Here is an 18,745-nt window from a genome sequence, read left to right as displayed (position 1 = left end):
CGCAAACAACATGATTTTCCCAAAAACAATGAACCTCTTTTCTTCACATCCATAAAACAACCCCACGAGCAACTCCCCCCATTCACCCGAAATAACTCAATTTTTTCTCGGAAATAGCCTACAAACGAGGGAATCTTAGAAAACATGTAGCGTCTCAAAAATCAACAAATTTTGTATCTTTTCCCTGCAAGACAGCCAAATATATCTCAGACGATCATAAGATCATATGGTCGTTTCCAAAAATAATTTCAGTCTGATGGAAACTCTCCTCACATCTGAAGCGACTTCAGGAATTCCGAATTTTTTGGAAAATATTGAACCGGCGGTGGCTGCCAAATCGAAGGTTTCAAGTCCTTTATCGCGGAAAACCTATAATCGGGAAAATGTTATGATAGTGACAGGAAAATGTGGAAAATATTTTTAGTTTTAGTTTTGTGTGAAATAACGGCGGGGAAGCGACAACTACCCGTTGGTGAGTAGCAGCTCGGACCAGGGCTCGAAATTTGGTGGTACCTAATCCGGTTCCTTAATCCCTAGGCGGGCTCTTTACGCTGGATGAAATCGATGAAGTGATCGCGTTCCGAACGACCATAAATCGAGTGAATGATGAGCTACTAAATTTCGAATTAGTGCCGATAGTGCGGTATATTACGGCGGAAGATAGTTTTGTGCTGGAGCAGATAAGTAAGTGATTCAAATTTGAAAATTGAAGGAATTATCCAAGATGGAAACTTGTAGCATGTGATATTGTGGCGGAAGGAGCAATTGCGGTGTTCGGCCCGAGCTCGGGGAAGGCAAGTGGTAATGTACCTTCAGTTTGTGCTTCATCTTTTCCCATTTCATAGATAATATCGCGGAAAATGCTTTGTGACGAAAGCAATCACTTCTCTGAGTCATTTCGTCTAGATAATTTCTATTTGTAGCTATTGTGAATTCGATTTGTCACAACAAGGGAATACCGCATATTTTGTTTAGCTGGCGTGACGAGGAGACCCGCGAGGAGAAATTGGCCCGATCGATGACCGTCAACGTCTACCCCGAGCTGATGGGATTATCTGAGGCTTATGCCGACGTTATTAGGAACTATCAATGGACTGCATACCTCGTGCTCTATGACTCCAGTGAAGGTAAGCCTGCGTCACTTCAATCCTTCTTTCACCGCAAAATGTCGCATTCAGCACAACATGCAATCATTAAATCACTCAACAGACAATCGAGACTCACAGAAATCCCCACAGACACGGCATGGCCTTAGTTCCCATTTTTGGGGGCCAATACGCCCACCCACCATTCACCACTAAATCATCTTCCCGGCGTTCTTCTAGATGCGTCTATTTCCATTTGATCTTTCATAGAATTATCCGCGTAAAGTTCAAAAACCTTGGTATGAGCGGTACGTATGCCCCTCGGAGATGTTTCACAACACCACAATTTTGGCACGGCGGAGCCAACAAAGTCGTCACCGAATTGTTGATCATTAGATACAAAATGAATCTAAGTATCTAGAAATGCCCACTGATCTAAATTTACGTCTGTGCAGAGGAGCTACAAGTGGCTCTTCAGGAAAGTACCGATTCATAAGCATCTCAGAATGGAGCCTCTATTGTTTACAAACAAATTTTACCGTTTCTTGTATTTACGCTACTCGAATTGTAATTTTTTTGATGGAGATGCAGAAATGCTTTATCTATTCCTTTGTTAGATGATTCTTGATAGATAGAAGCAGTGCTGACAAGATTCTAAGATGAGCTGTTTTCTGCAATGTAACGAACTCAAAAATAAACACGAACTTTTAAAATAAGACGCAAAAAATAAAATATCTTTTTGTCAGTCCTCAAACATTTACGTGCCTCTGGCAAGCGACGTGATAGATACATTTTAGCAGGAGTAACACACAAAACCATGAAACAACAAACAGTTTGTAGTTCCCCATAATTAAATGAATGCCGGACTTTTATATTTAATCTAGAAAGGAGGCAATGCGTTCACAAATAGGTTCAGAGTCAGTATCTAATCTCGCAGTGAAAATTAAGTTTTGTCTAAAAAAGAATCTTATCTTAGTCAGTTTTCTGGCTATGTGCCTTTTTAAGGTTTTATGTAAACACAAAACGGTTTACTGTCTGTCTATCTATCTTTTTTTTTTTTTTTGAGGAGTTGGAAATCTTCAAAAGACACTGGTCTGGACACACCAGCGTGTGGGATTTTTACCCACTAAAACCACCCCCGACTCTTTCCCTGCCCCGCGGAACCACCATAAGGTATTATATCACGGGGCGGAGTCAGCTCACTCTAGCTTAGTCACCTTTCTTCTATACGTACGTGACCGCGTTTTTCTCCTCTCCTCTGCTTTTCGCAGTTTATTTTGGATAGATGCGATCATGGAGTTGACCGCATCCCAATTCTCTTGATGTGCTAGCATCTTCGGCACTAATTTTTCTGGTACCAGCACCTCTCCTAGAGTCTCCTCTAGATTCCTCCTTTCTTCCACAAATCTCGGACAGTGGAAGAATACATGCTCTGCGTCCTCTGGGACTCCATCACGATTTGGATAGTCGGGTGAGGTCTCCAATTTAAACCTGTGAAGGTATTGGAGATATCCTCCATGCCCCGTGAGAAACTGGGTGAGATTATAATGAATCTCACCGTGTCGTCTCTCGAACCACTCCTTGATGGCAAAAATGAGCCTGTGAGTCCACCGACCCTTTCCCGAGCGTTCCCACCGCTCCTGCCATCTATTTATGAATTGAGGATGAGGTTGGCCTCGCATCGTATATGTTCGCCATCTCATTTCCCAAGATGTCAATCGGCATCATTCCAGAGATGACGAATGCTGCATCATCTGAGACAGTCCCGAAGGCGGACCAAACCCTCAGGGCTGTCCTCCTGTAGACTGAACTCAGTTTGGTAGCGTTCCCTGACATCCGCAACGCCTCCCTCCAAACTGGAGCTGCATAGAGCATGATCGAGGTCACCACCCTGGCTATAAGCAACCTAGTGGTATGCCGTGGCCCTCCCACTTTCGGCGTCATCCTTGCCAGGGCCATGTCTATCACCACCGCCCAAGTATTTGATGGTCGGCTTGGAAGTGATGATGTGATTCCCGATTCTAATACAGGCGTAATTGCTCTTCCGGCGCTTAGTGATGAGGACCGCTTCTGTTTTTTTCTCCGCAAGTGTCAGACCAGAGCTCTTTAGCCAACTTTTAACAGCACCGATCCCCTCGCTTGACTATAGCTCAGCATCTGCGAGATGCTTTGCGACAACAACCAGCGCTATATCGTCAGCGTAACCTACCACTGTGGCTGCCCTCGGAAGGGGAAGATTAAGTACATCGTTGTACATGATGTCCCACAGTAGTGGGCCCAATACGAAACCCTGCGGGACACCCGCGAAAACAACATACTCCTGGGCTCCATCATCGGGGTCATACCAGAGCCTCCTTTCAGTTAAATAACTGTCGACGATAGCAGCGAGATAGGCGGGAATACCAAACTTCGCTAAAGTTTTCCGTACTAGATTCCAATTGGCCGAATTGAATGCATTTTTCACATCCAGGGTTACTACCACACAATATTTGCTGGCACTACCCTTTCCGTGAACTGCATCGTCGGCCAAGCCAGTAACCAATTTGATGGTGCCTTGGCTCTCAACAGCCGGCAGTAATCTATTATAGATTATCCGCGCTGACATTTTCCCCACAGTGCTGCACGCTTCGAACAACTCAGCGAATATGTCCGGTCTGGATTTCACTGCAAGCTTAAGAGCCTTATTTGGTACTCCGTCCAAGCCCGGCGCTTTATTGTCTCCTCTGTAATATCCAACAGCTCGTCTCTGGTGACTGGCGCAATTGCCGTCACATTCACAGGTGGTTGGAATGTGTCGGTGCTCTCCTCTTCCTGGGGGAATAACCTCTGGATGATTTTCAGCAAGAGGGTGGGACACTTTATCTGCGGAGATGAACGGCCTCGGAATCGTCCCATTACGATTTTGTAGGCACCCCTCCCCCCACCCCACGGGTTTATGTCCGCTTCTAAGTAGAGCCCCTCAAAGCATTCCCTCTTGCTTCGCTGGATGAGCTTGAGGTTTTTGCTGGCTGCCCTATAGGCGTGCTCTTTTTGCCCTCGATGCTCTTTTTGCCCTCGATCGACTCTACCTGTCCGTCTGTCTGTCTGTCCGTCACACGCATTTTTCTCGGAGACAGTTTTAGCGATTGATTCCAAATTTAGTAAAAAGGTGGGAACTGTGAACGCTCACGCATACAGTGAGTTACATCCTTTTACGACGAATTTAAGGTGGGTCCCATACATGCAAAAGGGAGGGGGGTAAATTTTTTTTCATCATCGGTGTCGAGTATCGAAACCGGTCTTAGTTTTCGGGGGGTTGAAAGTGATCATTCCTTTAAGGGGGCCATTCTAAGAAACTACTTAACCGAAAAATCTGAGAAAAATTAGCAGGATGTTACTATATGGTGCCTGGGCTCCGAAATACCTTCCATACTGATATCTGTACAAATAAATTTTCAGTAATTGACTGCAAAAGCCCCCTTAAGTTCATGCCCGATAAAATTTCACAACAATATAGAGTATAACATAGAGCATGATCTCATTAAGTTTGGTGGAAATCGCACTATCATTAACAAAGTTATAATACGTCAAAGTTGTCGCTTCTTCGCAAATTCAAGACTGTGAATGTCAATATCATCCGAAAGTGGATATTCTCACATAATATACTCGTATGCGTATATTACGTGCTACATACTAAGAAATACACGAAACCTTTCGTACCTGAAGCGTCCAGCTTCCGGTTTCCCACCTTGTTTACGAATGTTGTAGTCACATTAGCACATAACAGCGTGTAAGATTTTTACCCACTAAAAACACTCCCTAGCTACTTTGCTCTTTTCTGCAAAGTATTACATTGCGGAGTAGACCTAGCCTTCCCTTCGTTCTTTGATTACATTCACAACCGTGCCTTTCTTGTCTCTTATGCCCCCTCACTCTATATGGGGTCCGGCCGACATGTGGTCAGCAGCACTCCGTCCTTCTGGCATGAGAAGATTTCTTCACTTGAACTTTCCGGTGCTCTCGTCCTTAACAACGTCCCCTCGAAGCTCTTCTTTTCCTCTGTGAATCAAGAATAAGAAGGTACTCCACCGAAACTGGAACCGTTAATTGAGTTATCTAGTTTAAACCTTTGTAGCTATTTGCAGTCTCTATATTATAATTTATCTCTCCATGTCTTCTCTGCATCCCGTCCTTGATGGCGAAAAACGATCTATGCGCCCCTTGAACCTTTCCCTTATATGTAGTTGTCACCTGCTAAATGATCCTTTTCGGTGTTCGTCAATCGGGTAAGCCATATCGGCTGGCGCTAGAGCCGTACTCATCTTTTGGGCATTGTATCTGGTAAGCGGCCATTTTCTTATGACGATTTATGGTAAACACCGCCTCTTTCTTGTCCTTCGCGGCAGGAATTTTACTTTATTCCCTTCTTCCAAGTTTTTCAACTTGGCATCTGTTATTAACTATCCTTCCAAGTGGCCCAATCCGCTTTGCTCAAAACCGGACACTGTCCCAGAGAATGTATGGAGATTTCATCACATTCCGCACAGAACCCGCAGACAGCTCTCTAGCTAGGTGCTAGTTTAGTCGGCAATGATCACCGAGTATTCCCACTGTGATCCGAAAAATCTTCCTTGTGGAATTTAGTCCTTTGAGCGCTTGGGTTTCTTTCACCCATAAGCAACCTGTACTACTCCATTCCTGGTAGGATCGCCTATTGTATGTATAGTTCCGAATCCACAGGAGGGTTCTGGTCCGTGTAGAAGCGACCCTGCTCGCTTCCTGGTCAGTTCATCTGTTGCCACATTGCCTTCTAACCCTACATTGCCTGGAACCCAGAATATCCTAGGCTTATTGTGCGAGGCGAGCCGAGCGTGTTCAGTCTCTCAAGGCATTCCCATGCCTATTCGGAGGTTCACCTGGCTGTACCAAGTGCCTTAATCGATGCTTGGCTGTTGGTCAGACTAGTAATGTTCTGCCCCGTATAATTTCTTTGGGGGTTAAGGATATATCTATGTTTTATGACCCCGCCACCCGCTCCCTCTGCTATGAGGGATTCGTCAATGCACCAGGTAATCAGTCGCTGGTTTAAGCCGTAGGTTACTGTCACCTGTTATTCCAACGTACTTCAAACTTATTATTGAAATGAAAACTCATTGTCATGTTATCCCTTGTTATCAATAACCCGGGTTATTGCCTGGAGAGTTTTTCAATTTTCCTTCGATTCAAACAGCTCCCCAATATCAATTTTCCTTCGATTCAAACAGCTCCCCGCATCACTGATACTCCCGGCCACCTGGTATCCTGATATTTGCCCCTACAGATTACACAAGCGTAACCACCAATGCCACCAGCGTAACCCTGGACTTGTATTCCAGTATTTGTTAACTCTTCTAGGAACTTATCCACTACCATACTCCACATAATCGGTGATACTATCCCGCCGTGTGGACAACCTTGAGTTGTATTCGTAGCAATAGAGTTTGTGCCTGTCGGAACTTCTATTTGTCTACTCTCTAACATTCTGCCTATCTCACGGCTATGCTGCCCCTTACTACCCTATGGAGAGGCTCTAAGATGAGAAGATGTATCTACTCTGGGTGATTTCACTGCCCACCTTACCCTAACTTCCGAACATACTTCCTTCACTAGTTTAACCGCGCGATTTATTGGTTTCACCAGTAGTTTGGTTTCCTACTATGGTGAAGCTTCCGTCGCGGCATTGGAGAGTCACATGCCTCGGTTATGACTCAGTTACGTGCTTACATGCTGGTTGATTTTTTCCAGCGACGTTCCCTTCGGGTCATGACCTACTTCTAAATGAAAGTCTCTTTCTAGGAGATTAGATTTTCTCTTCCTCGAAAACTCCAGTAGACCACCCAGCAATCCTGGTTTTTCCACAGCTCACTCGACAGTCGCCGACTCTATTTCTGTTGTCCAGAAAGGTGGTCTGGTGGTCACTGTAAGTGTAATTCGCGTTTGGTACATAGCACCCAAGCATTGAAAAACAAGGACTCACGGTTTCGTCCAGGGCAGAGGCAACTCATCAGACGCTACCTTACCCCTGCCCTGGTTTAACTTGGATATAATTCGTATCTTTGTCGTATTTTTGCTATTATACATATAAAGGAGCATTTTCCATTTGTTCCCACTTTCAGTCACGCTGCTGTCGGGGCTGATGAGTTGCCTCTGCCCTGGACGAAACCGTGAGTCCTTGTTTTTCAATGCTTGGGTGCTATGTACCAAACGCGGGGTCCGTGGACCAAAAAACATAAGAGTAAATTGAGCTCCATTTGGTCCGATCCAATATTATACGGATGTGGATCCCCCACATCCCAAACAATAGTTAGCTAGCACGTTCTCCAGCTCAACGAAGATTTCAAGCAGGATTTGGCCCTTCCCCATTCTAAGGCCCACTCGTTAAAATCGCCGGCAATGATTTTGGGGCTGTGGTCTCTAGCATCCAACACCAAGCCGTCTAGCATCTCCTTATATAGCGCTAACGTTGTACTAAGAGGAGTATAACAGCTGTAGATATGGACGCCCTTGGTTTTTGCCTCTACAAAGCCGCCTCCGGAGAATGCCCTTCTTTCTTGAATAGCTTGCCGTCTGCAGGCCCATATCGCCGCAGTCCAGATGGGTCTTTCATCCACGTAGCACTACCGTAATTTCGATAAGGATCATATATTGACGCCACGTCCACATTTGACTCTCGAATGGTTTTCGAAAGCAAGTCTTGAGCTGCTTCTTCACGACGGTTGAGGTTGATTTGTGTCAACCTCATTTAGCCCTGCGATTCAGCTCCGTCCTATATACCGGGCACCTGCCATCACCTGCAATATGCCGGTCGTCCACTTCATTTTTCCCTTTGCGCAACACGCATCGCGTATCTCCAGTCCAGTCTTTGATAAGATGGCCCTCATCCCCACACTTCGTGCACTTGCTCAACCTATCGTGCTCACTAGTACATGCTGCTGTAAAGTGGCCGAAAGAAATGTTCGCTCGCTAAGTCGGCACCCAACCCATTCCCACCCCTAATCTTAGCTTACCCGCGGTAATCAGTTCAATCCCTGATTCAACCAGCGAGCTAATAATAATATGATTCATTCTTTCTATCGTACTTTCTTCTATTCCGCTAAGGTCGAATTGTTGCCTTAGCGCAGCACAGATATCCTCTCGGGATGTGACATCGTCTAGGTTTTTACCCTCCATTACTATCTGTTGTTTACGAGCTTTCATTTCCGCTTGCTCACCTAGCATCTTTTCCACCTGGCCCCGAAACTATCCGCTGTCTTCCCGTTGGATTATTTTAACTTACGTACGCCTGATACAACTCACACTGGCGCCAAGATCTGTCAATTCTGAATCAGCTTTGACTTTCCGAAGGATGTCAACGTAAGACATATCACCTTTCTTAGAAATGATGATTATCTCCGGAAGAATCTTCTTTTTCTCGTTCTACCGCTTTTTGCTGCCCACCTTTGTCCATGGTTGTTGGGGCCGTAATCCAAGAATTACCCGAAACTTTAGCGACTCAGCTTTCTTCGGCGAAGAGGCTTTTTCCTTCTTGACCTCTTGCTGGGCACCAAGGGGTTCACTTATTCCATCCCTACTCCGTCCGTCCACATTGTCACCTAGCATGTGTTGAGGAGGCGTCACCTGCGTCTCCCGCGTGACTTTATCACATGGCGCTTGGGCGTTCTTCTCCTCCACCAGAGATCAGAGCCCTGATATTTTGGTGGATATTTCTCTCCTTGATGAAATCACAGAGCAGTTTATGCGTTCTCTCAGTGGAAAAAACGCTGTTCCAATTTTCCTTCCTTACGCGATAAATCTCCACTGCTAAGGGGTAATGTTGCCCTCGGTGGTGACCTTCCAAGCTTTGAGCTCTTATGAAAAGAATCCAATATGGATCTCATTTCCACTCCATTAAAATCTCTTGTAGTATTAGATACCAAATTAGAAAAGTTATGGAAAACTGAGGCACTGTGCTCCCCATATTTGATTTGATTTCTGGGTGTCCTTCCCATAGCCAATTTTTATCTACGGGTGTGCGTTTGCTCCCCACCTACCCGCCTGCCTCCACATAGGCTTGTATAGCCTGGATATGGTCTTGTATAGCCTGGACGCCTCTATGCTTTGCTTGATTCCTCCACAGAATTCCCTGAAGCTGCCGTCCGTGCTTTTTTGTACCTCGGACAATCTCCGGTTTATTTCGCTCAGCTGAATAGTTTTCGGTCCTCAAATGCGTCAAGGACTAGTTTGTTGAGTTCGTTCCCTTCTGTTTCCGATTCCAGTTAGCTCCCAATATCACTACCCCTTTGTAGATGAGCCATGTCATTGATCAGGTGCCTTGCATAAGAGTCCTAATCTGTTCTCCTGGTATTCCTTTAATTTCATTTTGGAGCTACCCTCAATGTCGAATCTAATCACTCTATCACCCGACATAGAGGGCTCATCCATCACCCTCCAATTCTTGACCAGTTCGTTCATTAGAGTATTCTCTCGCGTTATGTCTAGTATCTCTTGTCTAGTGCTTGCCACGAATATTGAAGTGTTCCCTATGCTGCATATTTCAAAGTTATTACTAACAATAAATTCAAGAAGATACTCAACTCTTTAATTGGTGTTACAACTTCCCTAGACTTGGTAATGGACGTAAACATCGCAGCCGAGGATGAATGGTAGCGCCTTCTTCTCACAAAGCTTCATTGGTTTAGCAACAAGCTCCAGTGCGATCCAGATGTCGCTTCCTGGGAAGTAGCCCGATGCCACGACTGCTGAGTTCTCCCGAAAGAAAGATATATATATATTTTTAATTGGGTCCGCGAGAGGAAATTTGGGAGTCCTGCATACTTGCTTCATACAGTACCACGAAACTACTTCCGGTATAACCAGGAGGGTTCTTGAGAGAGAACTATTTCAATATTATCCTTGGAGATCGCCCTTGCAATCACTGCAGATGTGGTGTGGTACATGGCGGAAGTTGCCCGGGCTATGTTAGTGCTGGCCATTGGTTCAGTTAATGTTTGGAGCTCTTCTTCAGAACCGGAGGATCACCATCCTCCTCCGACGTGGCACCTTCCTGCAAGTCGCTGTCCACACTAAGCCTTAAAAGACGCGGGTCTAGGTCGTCTAGCTTCTCCCCTTCACTACGCAGTATGTCTACTTCCCTGCTTAATCCAGCCCTTTCTGCCTCTAGGGCTCAAGATTCTTTCAGGGACCTCCACCCAATCCAAAGGATCTCTCCTCCTCCTGGCTCCTACCCGGGATTTCTGACGCCTTGAATTTGAAGCTTTTTGGGAGCATTCCCTTGATGAGGGCACATCTCCGCTGTTTCCCGCTTTCTTGGTGCCGATAAAGATGGCGTAAGTCTGTCCTGAGTCTTCTTAGGGGCATCTTCTGCTTTCAAGCCTTCCTTGCGATAACGTAGATACAACTTAGCACCTGCGCCACTGAGGTCTGTCTCCTTCCAGACGTCTGATACAGTGATCCCAAACATGTTTTTGCCTGGCCCTGTTTTTTAGCAGTGGACTTTTTCTGGTTGTATTCCTCGAAGTATATAATGTTGACCTTGGCTTCACTGTCTGACGCCCCAACTTCTCCCTTTTCGAATGTAATCCAATACCCCCCAGTTCTTAATTAAGCTGCTCATTAGAGTGATGAAACATTGGTACTCTGTTTTCAGCCGAAATCACCTGCTGATTTCATCAACGAAAATCCATATTAATCAGAATGAATGGCCGACACGTACAGTCTTCTTGTTATCGATATATGGCTTCGAATTTCTAGATACCCCTTCTTACAGAAACAACTACTTCTGAGACTAGAGCACTTTTCACGTTGTCAATTCAATAGCCGTAAAACTAGAACTAGAAAATTCAATTATCCTGAATATCCTTTCAATCATTGCTTATTAGGACTTAAGAAACTCCAAGATGTGATTCAACTGCCTCCGCCACAGCAACCGATAGCCGTACTACCAATTGGCGACGGTCCTGATTATCGACCCCTATGGAAAGACGTGAAAGAATATGGTGAAAACCGCTTTGTGGTTGACTGTTCCCTTGACAAAGTAATTGACTTCTTAAGTCAAGCCAGAGATTTTGAACTTATTGGAGAGGATCAACATTTTTTACTAACGAATTTTGACACTCACACCCTACCACCTTCGCAGTTCAAACAATTTCCATCCAACATTACATCGGTAAAGATATCGGCACCTGAACATCTACTCAGAGAGACGACTTACGATTGGATGGATTACGAATTGAAACGGGGAGTGAAGTATGAAATTGATGAGAGGAGGGTGAAGGTAAGGTTTTAATGAATTTAAAGGTACTGCAGTTTTATATATAGTTTTATATCTTCTTCTTAGACCTCTATGATCCTTATACATGACGCTGTTCAGTTACTCGCCAAGGCCCTAAGATCCGACTATTCCTTCGTGGATATGGATCTACCAAACGTAGACTGTGATACCCGAACTACTTGGGACGCTGGACAACATCTATACAAGATCATGAAATTGGTAGGTTACACAAGCTACTAGCTACTATGGCCACCCTAACTTGTACTCTCTCTTTCACAGATGACCCACAACAATTCAATGGTTAGAGAACTGGAAGGTTTCATTACAGGAAGAATGGACATGAACGAATATGGTGATCGAGAGTTCTTCAAAATGGACGTTACTATGTTTTTCTCAGAGACTTTCCATAAGCTCGTGACATGGAACCGAGATGAAGGCATAGTTGACACTAAGATGAGGGGAATTATCACCGAGAAACTTAGCGAAGCCATTCAGAATAAAACTTTTAAGATTTCAACTAGACTTGGAGATCCTTTTCTGATGTTAAGGTAAGTTTTTTGAGTGACCTTGGATCCCCTCTGTTATTGTTCCGTCCATCCTCGCTACTCTCTTTTATCCTAATTTCTTTCTCCCCTCTCCTCTCTCCAACCAGCACTTAATTTCCTTTCTCCTCACCCCTCTATACACACTCCAATTTCAGTGGTCGTCTGTGATCGTAAACGGGTCGCTCACGATACGGGGAATGATATCCCTGAGATGCCCGAGTAAGTAGTTTTGAACCCCTAGCGGCAGTATACCTGAATCCTAGTAGTCTTGAGAAAGCCTCTTGCTGAAGAAGGAACCCCAAATGAACATTGGATGTCGGAACAGCCTGGGAGATGGATGCATGTAAGCCAGGCTCTGTCAGGGTAGTAGTTGTGACGTATATAAGGAACCAGCACCTTCGGAGCCGGCACTAGTAGACCACGTTACTCCTAGTAAGCGCTGATCTTCAGAAAACTGGAGGTGCTCCCGTTCCTGACTATTGCGGTCCACTCCCTTTGGCATTGTTAAGAGAACAAAAACAAATGCACCAAATACCAACGAAAGAGGAAGAGTTGGCGCTGGAGACTTCCTGTTCGGAGAAAAACCGCAGAGAAAATTACTGGAGCGGAGTAAGTGCCTTCGGACACGAGTGGAAGCGCAGTCGACTGTCCTTGATAGAACCGAAGAAGAAAGGCTGACCAGGAAATGCACGATACAGGCGAAGCGCATACAGTCAGCAACGTTCCTTCAGAAGAACGTCACAAATATGTGAAAAGTTGGCTGATGGAACCGGAACAGTTATTAGACCACCTTTACTTCTACAAGCGAACATTTACAGCAGCTGAAGACACTCGAAAAGCAAAAACAGCCACACTGTAAGCGCGGATCACAGCCCACTGCAAGGCTAAGAGGTGAAAAAGCGAAAAAAGGAAAACGAGTCTAAGAGAGAGTAGTCTCCAGGGCCAACAAATTAAGTGAAAGAAGAACAAAAATAAACAACAGCATGAAACGTCCACAGCCAAGGCGGTTACGAATGGTAAATCACCAACGGAAAAGATAAGGGAACGAAGAGGAATTATGCAGTCGGTTCTGCTAATTAAGCCCAGAAGAAGTGCCTTCGTGCGGCAAACGAATGGTAGCTGAGTCCTTGTTGAATCAAGCCAGAAGTCAACTAACAAGGGTACGTTCTGCGAGTCCGTCAAGGGGCTACTGGGGGAGAAGGCTCTTGTTTCTAGTCTAGAGCGTATGTGCTTCCTTGAAATCCAAGATCTTGACTGCCTCACCAAAAAGGTCGAAACAGAAGAGGCCATCAAGCGTGGTATTACTTCTATGAATTTTCGATTCCAAAAACTCGCTATTGTGGAAGCCGCCGAACATTAGGCGAGGAAATTCCTTAATAGTGGAAAAATCAAAATTGTAGAGCCGAATGCCGATAGCCCCGTGCACTATGGCCACATGTGCCCGCACTTCGAGGGTGATGACATTGTAACTGACGCTGCCGTAAATTCAGTGATAAACCTGATAACAACGATCATTCAAGCTTGCATACCCCGGAGGAGCCCCAATCGTGACAAGCCTCCCCTGGGGAAAGAGTGACATAAGTTCCGCCGTTTGGCATAACGTTTACACACCCGGGATGAAGCATGTGCCACAATGGTAGAGTACAAATCAGCTAAAACAGACCCCGCAGCGCCATAAACAAAAGCAAAGCTCCCTGCAAGACCTTAATATCGTCCAGGTGGACCGCGTTTTATGGGCATTATTTGCGTAGCATCCCGTACGGTCTGATGAAAACAACGCAGAAGGCGTCGAGAACTGTGCACTTCTCCCCATGAAGAGGCTTAAAGTGACAATTTTCACTATTAGAGAGTCCTGATTGTGTCCCGGTAGGAGTATATAGACTGGTGGTACACCATTTGGCTGATGCTGCTCGGCGCACACCGACCACTTTGTATGTTTGATACAGCCGAGAAAGTGCTCGAAAAGGAGTAGACTCGTTAAAATCATCCGTGCTGCTGGGAACTTATCCTCAAGGCATTTCAGATTCAACGTCGGAGATCCACGGTGGATGCTGTTATGGAGGTCGTGGATGCGAATTACCGAGCCAAGGCACACAGCCACTGATTTCGACCCTCTTGATATAATATATAATGCTTTCAATTCCAGAAGATGGACAGGTATGATTGGCGCATTAGAAAGTTCGTTCCAGGCCCGAACTATCTCTTATGGATATTGAAGGATTATCTGACAGACCGCTCAATGCAGTATAAGACACCAAAGGGAGACCAGAGGTATCCATTCTAGAGTCGAATCTCTGAACTCTGCAGAGTCGCGCTTGGTCGTAAATCAATACAACAGCGGAAAACGCTGTAGGTGGGTCCTCGTCCTTGATCGGCTAATGGCGAATGCTGGGGCCATGTATCTACTTGGTATGCCGAGGTATAGACTGATGCCCTTGACAAAGATGTTTATCGTAAGCGCATTGCGCGAAAACCTATCGTACTGTCTCAGAACCGACTACGATGGTGATCGCGATGTTAACTGCCATTGCCTTTCTTGCTATCCAGCCGCAAGGGCGAAGGCCTAAGAGAGGTGGTTGCCCGTTAAGAACGCCAAGCATACTAAACGATCTTTCTTGGACAAAGTAAATCAAAAGGTAGATAGACTGCGCAGCTCATTAACAATTTAGATCCGTCGTTGAACCGAAAGCGTGATGATACTTCCTTATCCAACTTCTAACTGGGCATGGAGGTTGTCAGTCTTACCATCACAAGATTGGAACGACACATCTCCTGATAGTGTGATCTGCAATGGAGTGACGGACGAGGCTGATTACACACACTCTTTCCTTTGTGGCAGATGGGAAAGGTTTTGTCTGCAACTTTATGTAAACATAAGGAGCTTTCTCCAGACAACGTTGTCAGAGAGATGCTGACCGAATAGAAATGGGTTCCTTGAATTAACAACACCCTTCCTCCTTTCTCTTGCCGATGGTGAAAGCACTTCCTTGACTTGAAGGTTCCCTAAACCAGGAGAGCAGTAAGACTACATCAAAAGTAATTTGTCAAGCAGCTTCAGGCTAGTTGTTTGATAACCGGGAGGTGTTTAGTTGTATTGTGCGTAAACGCCTTCATCTACCATAGTCCAAAAACAACTCACCATTCCTCTGTCCTCTTTTCCAATCCGCGCTCTGCTCGTCCCTCCTCTCCACTCTTCACTACTCTCTCTCGCCTATCTTTTTTGCTCCCTTCCCTCTCCTCTCTCCTCGAACGAAAAGAAATAGATCTATGCTCACTTTTTTTTCAAAAAACTATTTTAAGGGCAGGAAGCAAGCCGCATATACTTTGGATCAACTGGTGTTAACACTTTTTATTTTTTTCTTCTAAGAACCCCAAAAGATGGCGAAGTCCTTGAAGGCAATGCACGCTATGAAGGATATGTGGTGGATCTGATGCACAGTCTTTCTGAAAGGCTTGGATTCAAATACGAACTCAAGCTTGTTCCTGATGGAAAGTACGGATCAATCAACAAAGACACCCGGAAATGGGATGGTATCATCAGGCAATTGATAGAAGGAGTAAAGTGCCGACATCTTCGCTGAAATATTTTTATTTACCTCCTCCTTCCAGAAAGCAGATATCGGAATCTGTGACTTAACAATTACATTGGAACGTCGCCAAGCCGTAGACTTCACAGTGCCATTTATGTCTCTTGGGATCAGCATACTGTACGCGAAACCTGTGAAGAAACCTCCGAATTTGTTTTCCTTCATGCTTCCGTTCTCTTTCGATGTGTGGGTCAATACAGTTGCTATCTATCTGGTGATATCCCTTTTGTTATTCGCAATAGCTAGGTAAGTACAGCCTACCTTCTTTATAATTCTAATTCATAATTTCTTATCAAGGATTTCCAACGATGAATGGGAGAGCCCACATCCTTGTAATCCCGACCCAGAAGAGGTAGAAAATATCTGGAACGTTTCCAACAGCAGCTGGCTTACAATGGGGTCTATAATGGGGCAGGGATGCGATCTGTTGCCTAAGTAGGTTGTACTCTTGACCTTGTATTCCCAGATCCGTTTTTTGTAACGCTTTTTTAATCCTTCAACTTTATTACTTACCTCCTAGAGGAGGTACAATGCGTCTTATCACCGGTATGTGGTGGTTCTTCGCTTTGATGTTGCTGAACTCCTACACCGCGAATTTAGCTGCCTTCTTGACGATGTCACGCATGGATGTAGCCATCAGAAATGTCGAAGACCTATCCAAACAAGCGAAGATTAAATACGGCGTTGTTCAAGGTGGAAGTACTATGTCCTTCTTCAGAGTAGGTCGAAAATACCAGACAAGAGTCAATCCTTTTTAATAAATGAATGTTCCACCATTTCCAGGACTCCAACGAGACCATTTATCGTAGAATGTGGGCTTCAATGGAAAATACGAAGCCTTCAGTCTTCGCTGCAACCAATGCGGAGGGCAGGGACCGAGTACTGAAAGGAAGGAGGCTTTTCGCGTTCCTGATGGAATCAACCAGTCTGGAGTACATAACCGAACGGTATTGCGAACTAACTGAAATTGGAACCCGTTTCGGGGACAAGTTCTATGGAATAGCTCTACCTCTAAGTATGCATTTTTGGGATCATTGAATTGTCTGCCGAATTTCGTGGTTTACTTCCCTTTTTCCAGACTCCCGATATAGAAGCATCATCAGCGAGGAGGTCCTTCGAATGAGCGAACGTGGTGAAATGTACGATTTGAAGATGAAATGGTGGAAACATTCTCATGGAGGTGGCAAATGTATTTCTACCGATCCTCAACCTGATGGAAACGAACTCACATTGGAGCAAGTTGGTGGTGTTTTCCTAGTCCTGGGATCGGGTCTGCTCATATCATTTCTAATTGGATTCTGTGAATTTCTCTGGAATGTCCATAAAATCGCAGCCAAGAGAGGGGTAAATGTCTTCGAGTTATGTCAGTTCATACCAGACGCTTATGCCTTCTTTCTCCCATTCTAGGTCACAATAAAGAGGGCATTTCGTACCGAAGCGATGTTTGCTATGAAATTTTGGGTCAAACAAAAGGCAGTTGATCCTGAACCAAGTGAAGAATCGTTTCCTCGAAAACCTTCCCAAGTTAAATTCAAATTTTCAATGACAAGCAGTATCGGTTCGGAGAATTTACGGACGAAAAGCGCTTTAGATCTAAGGCCTCAGGTTTAAAATGGATATTCTAGTATTCTTGATTTGTCTGTATATATTGAAAAATATTAAATAAATAATTGATTTTGTTAAGAAAAGAATTGATTGGAGTTTTTATGACATTCCCATCCGATCATCCGAGCATCTCCAATGTGGAGAAAGTTCCAAAGTAAGGGATATTCGGAGGTTGAAGGTTCCAATCGAGGAGCCGCATCTTGTCAATTCGTCAGCCACTCATAGCCATCAATGGTCCTCTGACCAGGAACAGGAAGAGGGTGACTTTGCCGTCCATACTGGTCAGCGCGTCCCTCCTCCGCTAGTCTGGAGATGCCGGCACGCAAGATAGAGCCTTAATTGCCACTTTTCTAACGGTCAGAATGACTATGTTCTGCTTGGACCCAAACTATACTCCAGCTGTCAACAGGCTTCTAATATCGCCAGTGTCTCTGTCTGTGTCTTAGCACGTCACCATCTTCCACTCTGTCCTGGTTGGGAAGCCCAAATTCATTTTAAGGTCCTACTTGTGTAGGCTTGTACTCCTAGAAATGAAAACGGCCAGAAATCCCTAAATACTTTGTCTTAAATGTTACTATGGTCGTAATGCTTCGCGGCCAACTTCCAGACTAACGGAATCCGACAGCGCTACATGCCAGTGTATATATAATCGGAAGATTCAGGGGGAGGAATAAGTGTCTGCTTGCAAGCATAGAATGGTGTACAGACTTCCTTAATCCTTGAATCTGTGTTTAGTCTCCAATTTGCCTTTGGATCCAGGATCACGCCCAAACACTTTACATTAGAGGAACGTTCCAATCTTCCCCCATTTAGTCCCCGGAGGTGGAATTCGGATACTCTTGCCTTGCAGCTATATAGCAACAGCTCCATTTTGGTTTGATTTATGACCAGTCCCCATCTTCAAGCCCAATGCACCCTTGTTAATTTAACTCATGACGAAAGGCAACATCCTTGAGACAACCTTTGGAAGAAGAAGATCTCACCGTAATCGTCCTTAAGTGGAAAGAGTTGGGGCTCATTCGCCATATACATATCCGAACGAAGTACAGCTGCCAGCATTATTATTCTATTAAGGGGAAGTCGCACCGCACTGCGCACTGAACCTGCAGGCGGTGTTTAAGCAATCCTTTGTGCGCTTGGGTTCGTATCCCCCAATAAGCGCCCTGGACTGCTCCATTCCTGATAGGCCCGCCCAGTTTAGTTCCTTCAACCGTTCCTCTTCATTATGCAGAACTATATGATGATTTCTGCTTCGATGGCCTCAAGCGACTCTGGCTGCATGCCCTCCAAGCGGGAATCTGGCTCATATTCCTCCTCGGTGGCGCGGTCTCACCACGAGATTTCTCCCAGAAGTCCCCCGTTTTCTAAAAAAACATGGGTTTCTATGTTCCTAGCCCAGAATTTTAAATCGCGGAAACATATTCATGCTTTCGATGTTCTGAAAGTGCCTGTACCTCCTCATTAAGTCTTTGTATGCTGTCAGTATTTTCGTCTGTAGCTGATGTTGAAGGCAGTCCTGGTCAGCTACCCAGCATTGGAGAGATCTTCGTTCCACTATATGGCAATTTCTTCCTGCAGTATTTTGCCAGGCACAAGACGCAAACGGCGACTTCGAATGCTTTCTCTGGAGCCCTG

At 45.1% G+C, this 18,745-nt stretch overlaps 1 protein-coding gene across 2 annotated transcripts; it reads left to right on the top strand.

Annotated features, from left to right (window-relative positions):
• Window positions 1–269: 269 nt before the first annotated feature.
• LOC119651687 (glutamate receptor ionotropic, kainate 2-like) lies at window positions 270–17,131 on the top strand. 2 transcript variants are annotated; one of them, XM_038055390.1, is made up of 14 exons: window positions 270–472; window positions 538–684; window positions 739–801; window positions 924–1,127; window positions 10,982–11,376; window positions 11,440–11,592; window positions 11,653–11,921; window positions 15,286–15,475; window positions 15,528–15,751; window positions 15,803–15,940; window positions 16,026–16,224; window positions 16,289–16,520; window positions 16,584–16,849; window positions 16,913–17,131. In XM_038055390.1, exons 1-14 carry the CDS (start codon window positions 406–408, stop codon window positions 17,114–17,116), a joined length of 2,751 nt encoding a protein of 916 aa, XP_037911318.1. In that variant the 5' UTR covers window positions 270–405; the 3' UTR covers window positions 17,117–17,131. The 2 variants fall into 2 exon arrangements, with proteins under 2 accessions (XP_037911318.1, XP_037911319.1); XM_038055391.1 differs by lacking the exons at window positions 16,584–16,849; window positions 16,913–17,131 and having other exon boundaries at window positions 16,026–16,228; window positions 16,289–16,461.
• Window positions 17,132–18,745: the final 1,614 nt, after the last annotated feature.

This window comes from Hermetia illucens, chromosome 3, assembly GCF_905115235.1.
Source record: "Hermetia illucens chromosome 3, iHerIll2.2.curated.20191125, whole genome shotgun sequence".
NCBI classification, from domain to species: Eukaryota; Metazoa; Arthropoda; class Insecta; order Diptera; family Stratiomyidae; genus Hermetia; species Hermetia illucens.
Note: the sequence above shows the minus strand (reverse complement) of the source record. Positions and strands in the feature narration are given on the sequence as shown.

Bases quoted from the DNA above. Each gene is read 5' to 3' on its own strand.
- LOC119651687 (XM_038055390.1), top strand. From the start codon at position 406: ATGTGGAAAATATTTTTAGTTTTAGTTTTGTGTGAAATAACGGCGGGG. The intron at 802-923 runs GTAATGTACCTT...TTCTATTTGTAG, and splicing joins GAGCTCGGGGAAGGCAAGTG to CTATTGTGAATTCGATTTGT. The intron at 16,850-16,912 runs GTAAATGTCTTC...CTCCCATTCTAG, and splicing joins AAATCGCAGCCAAGAGAGGG to GTCACAATAAAGAGGGCATT.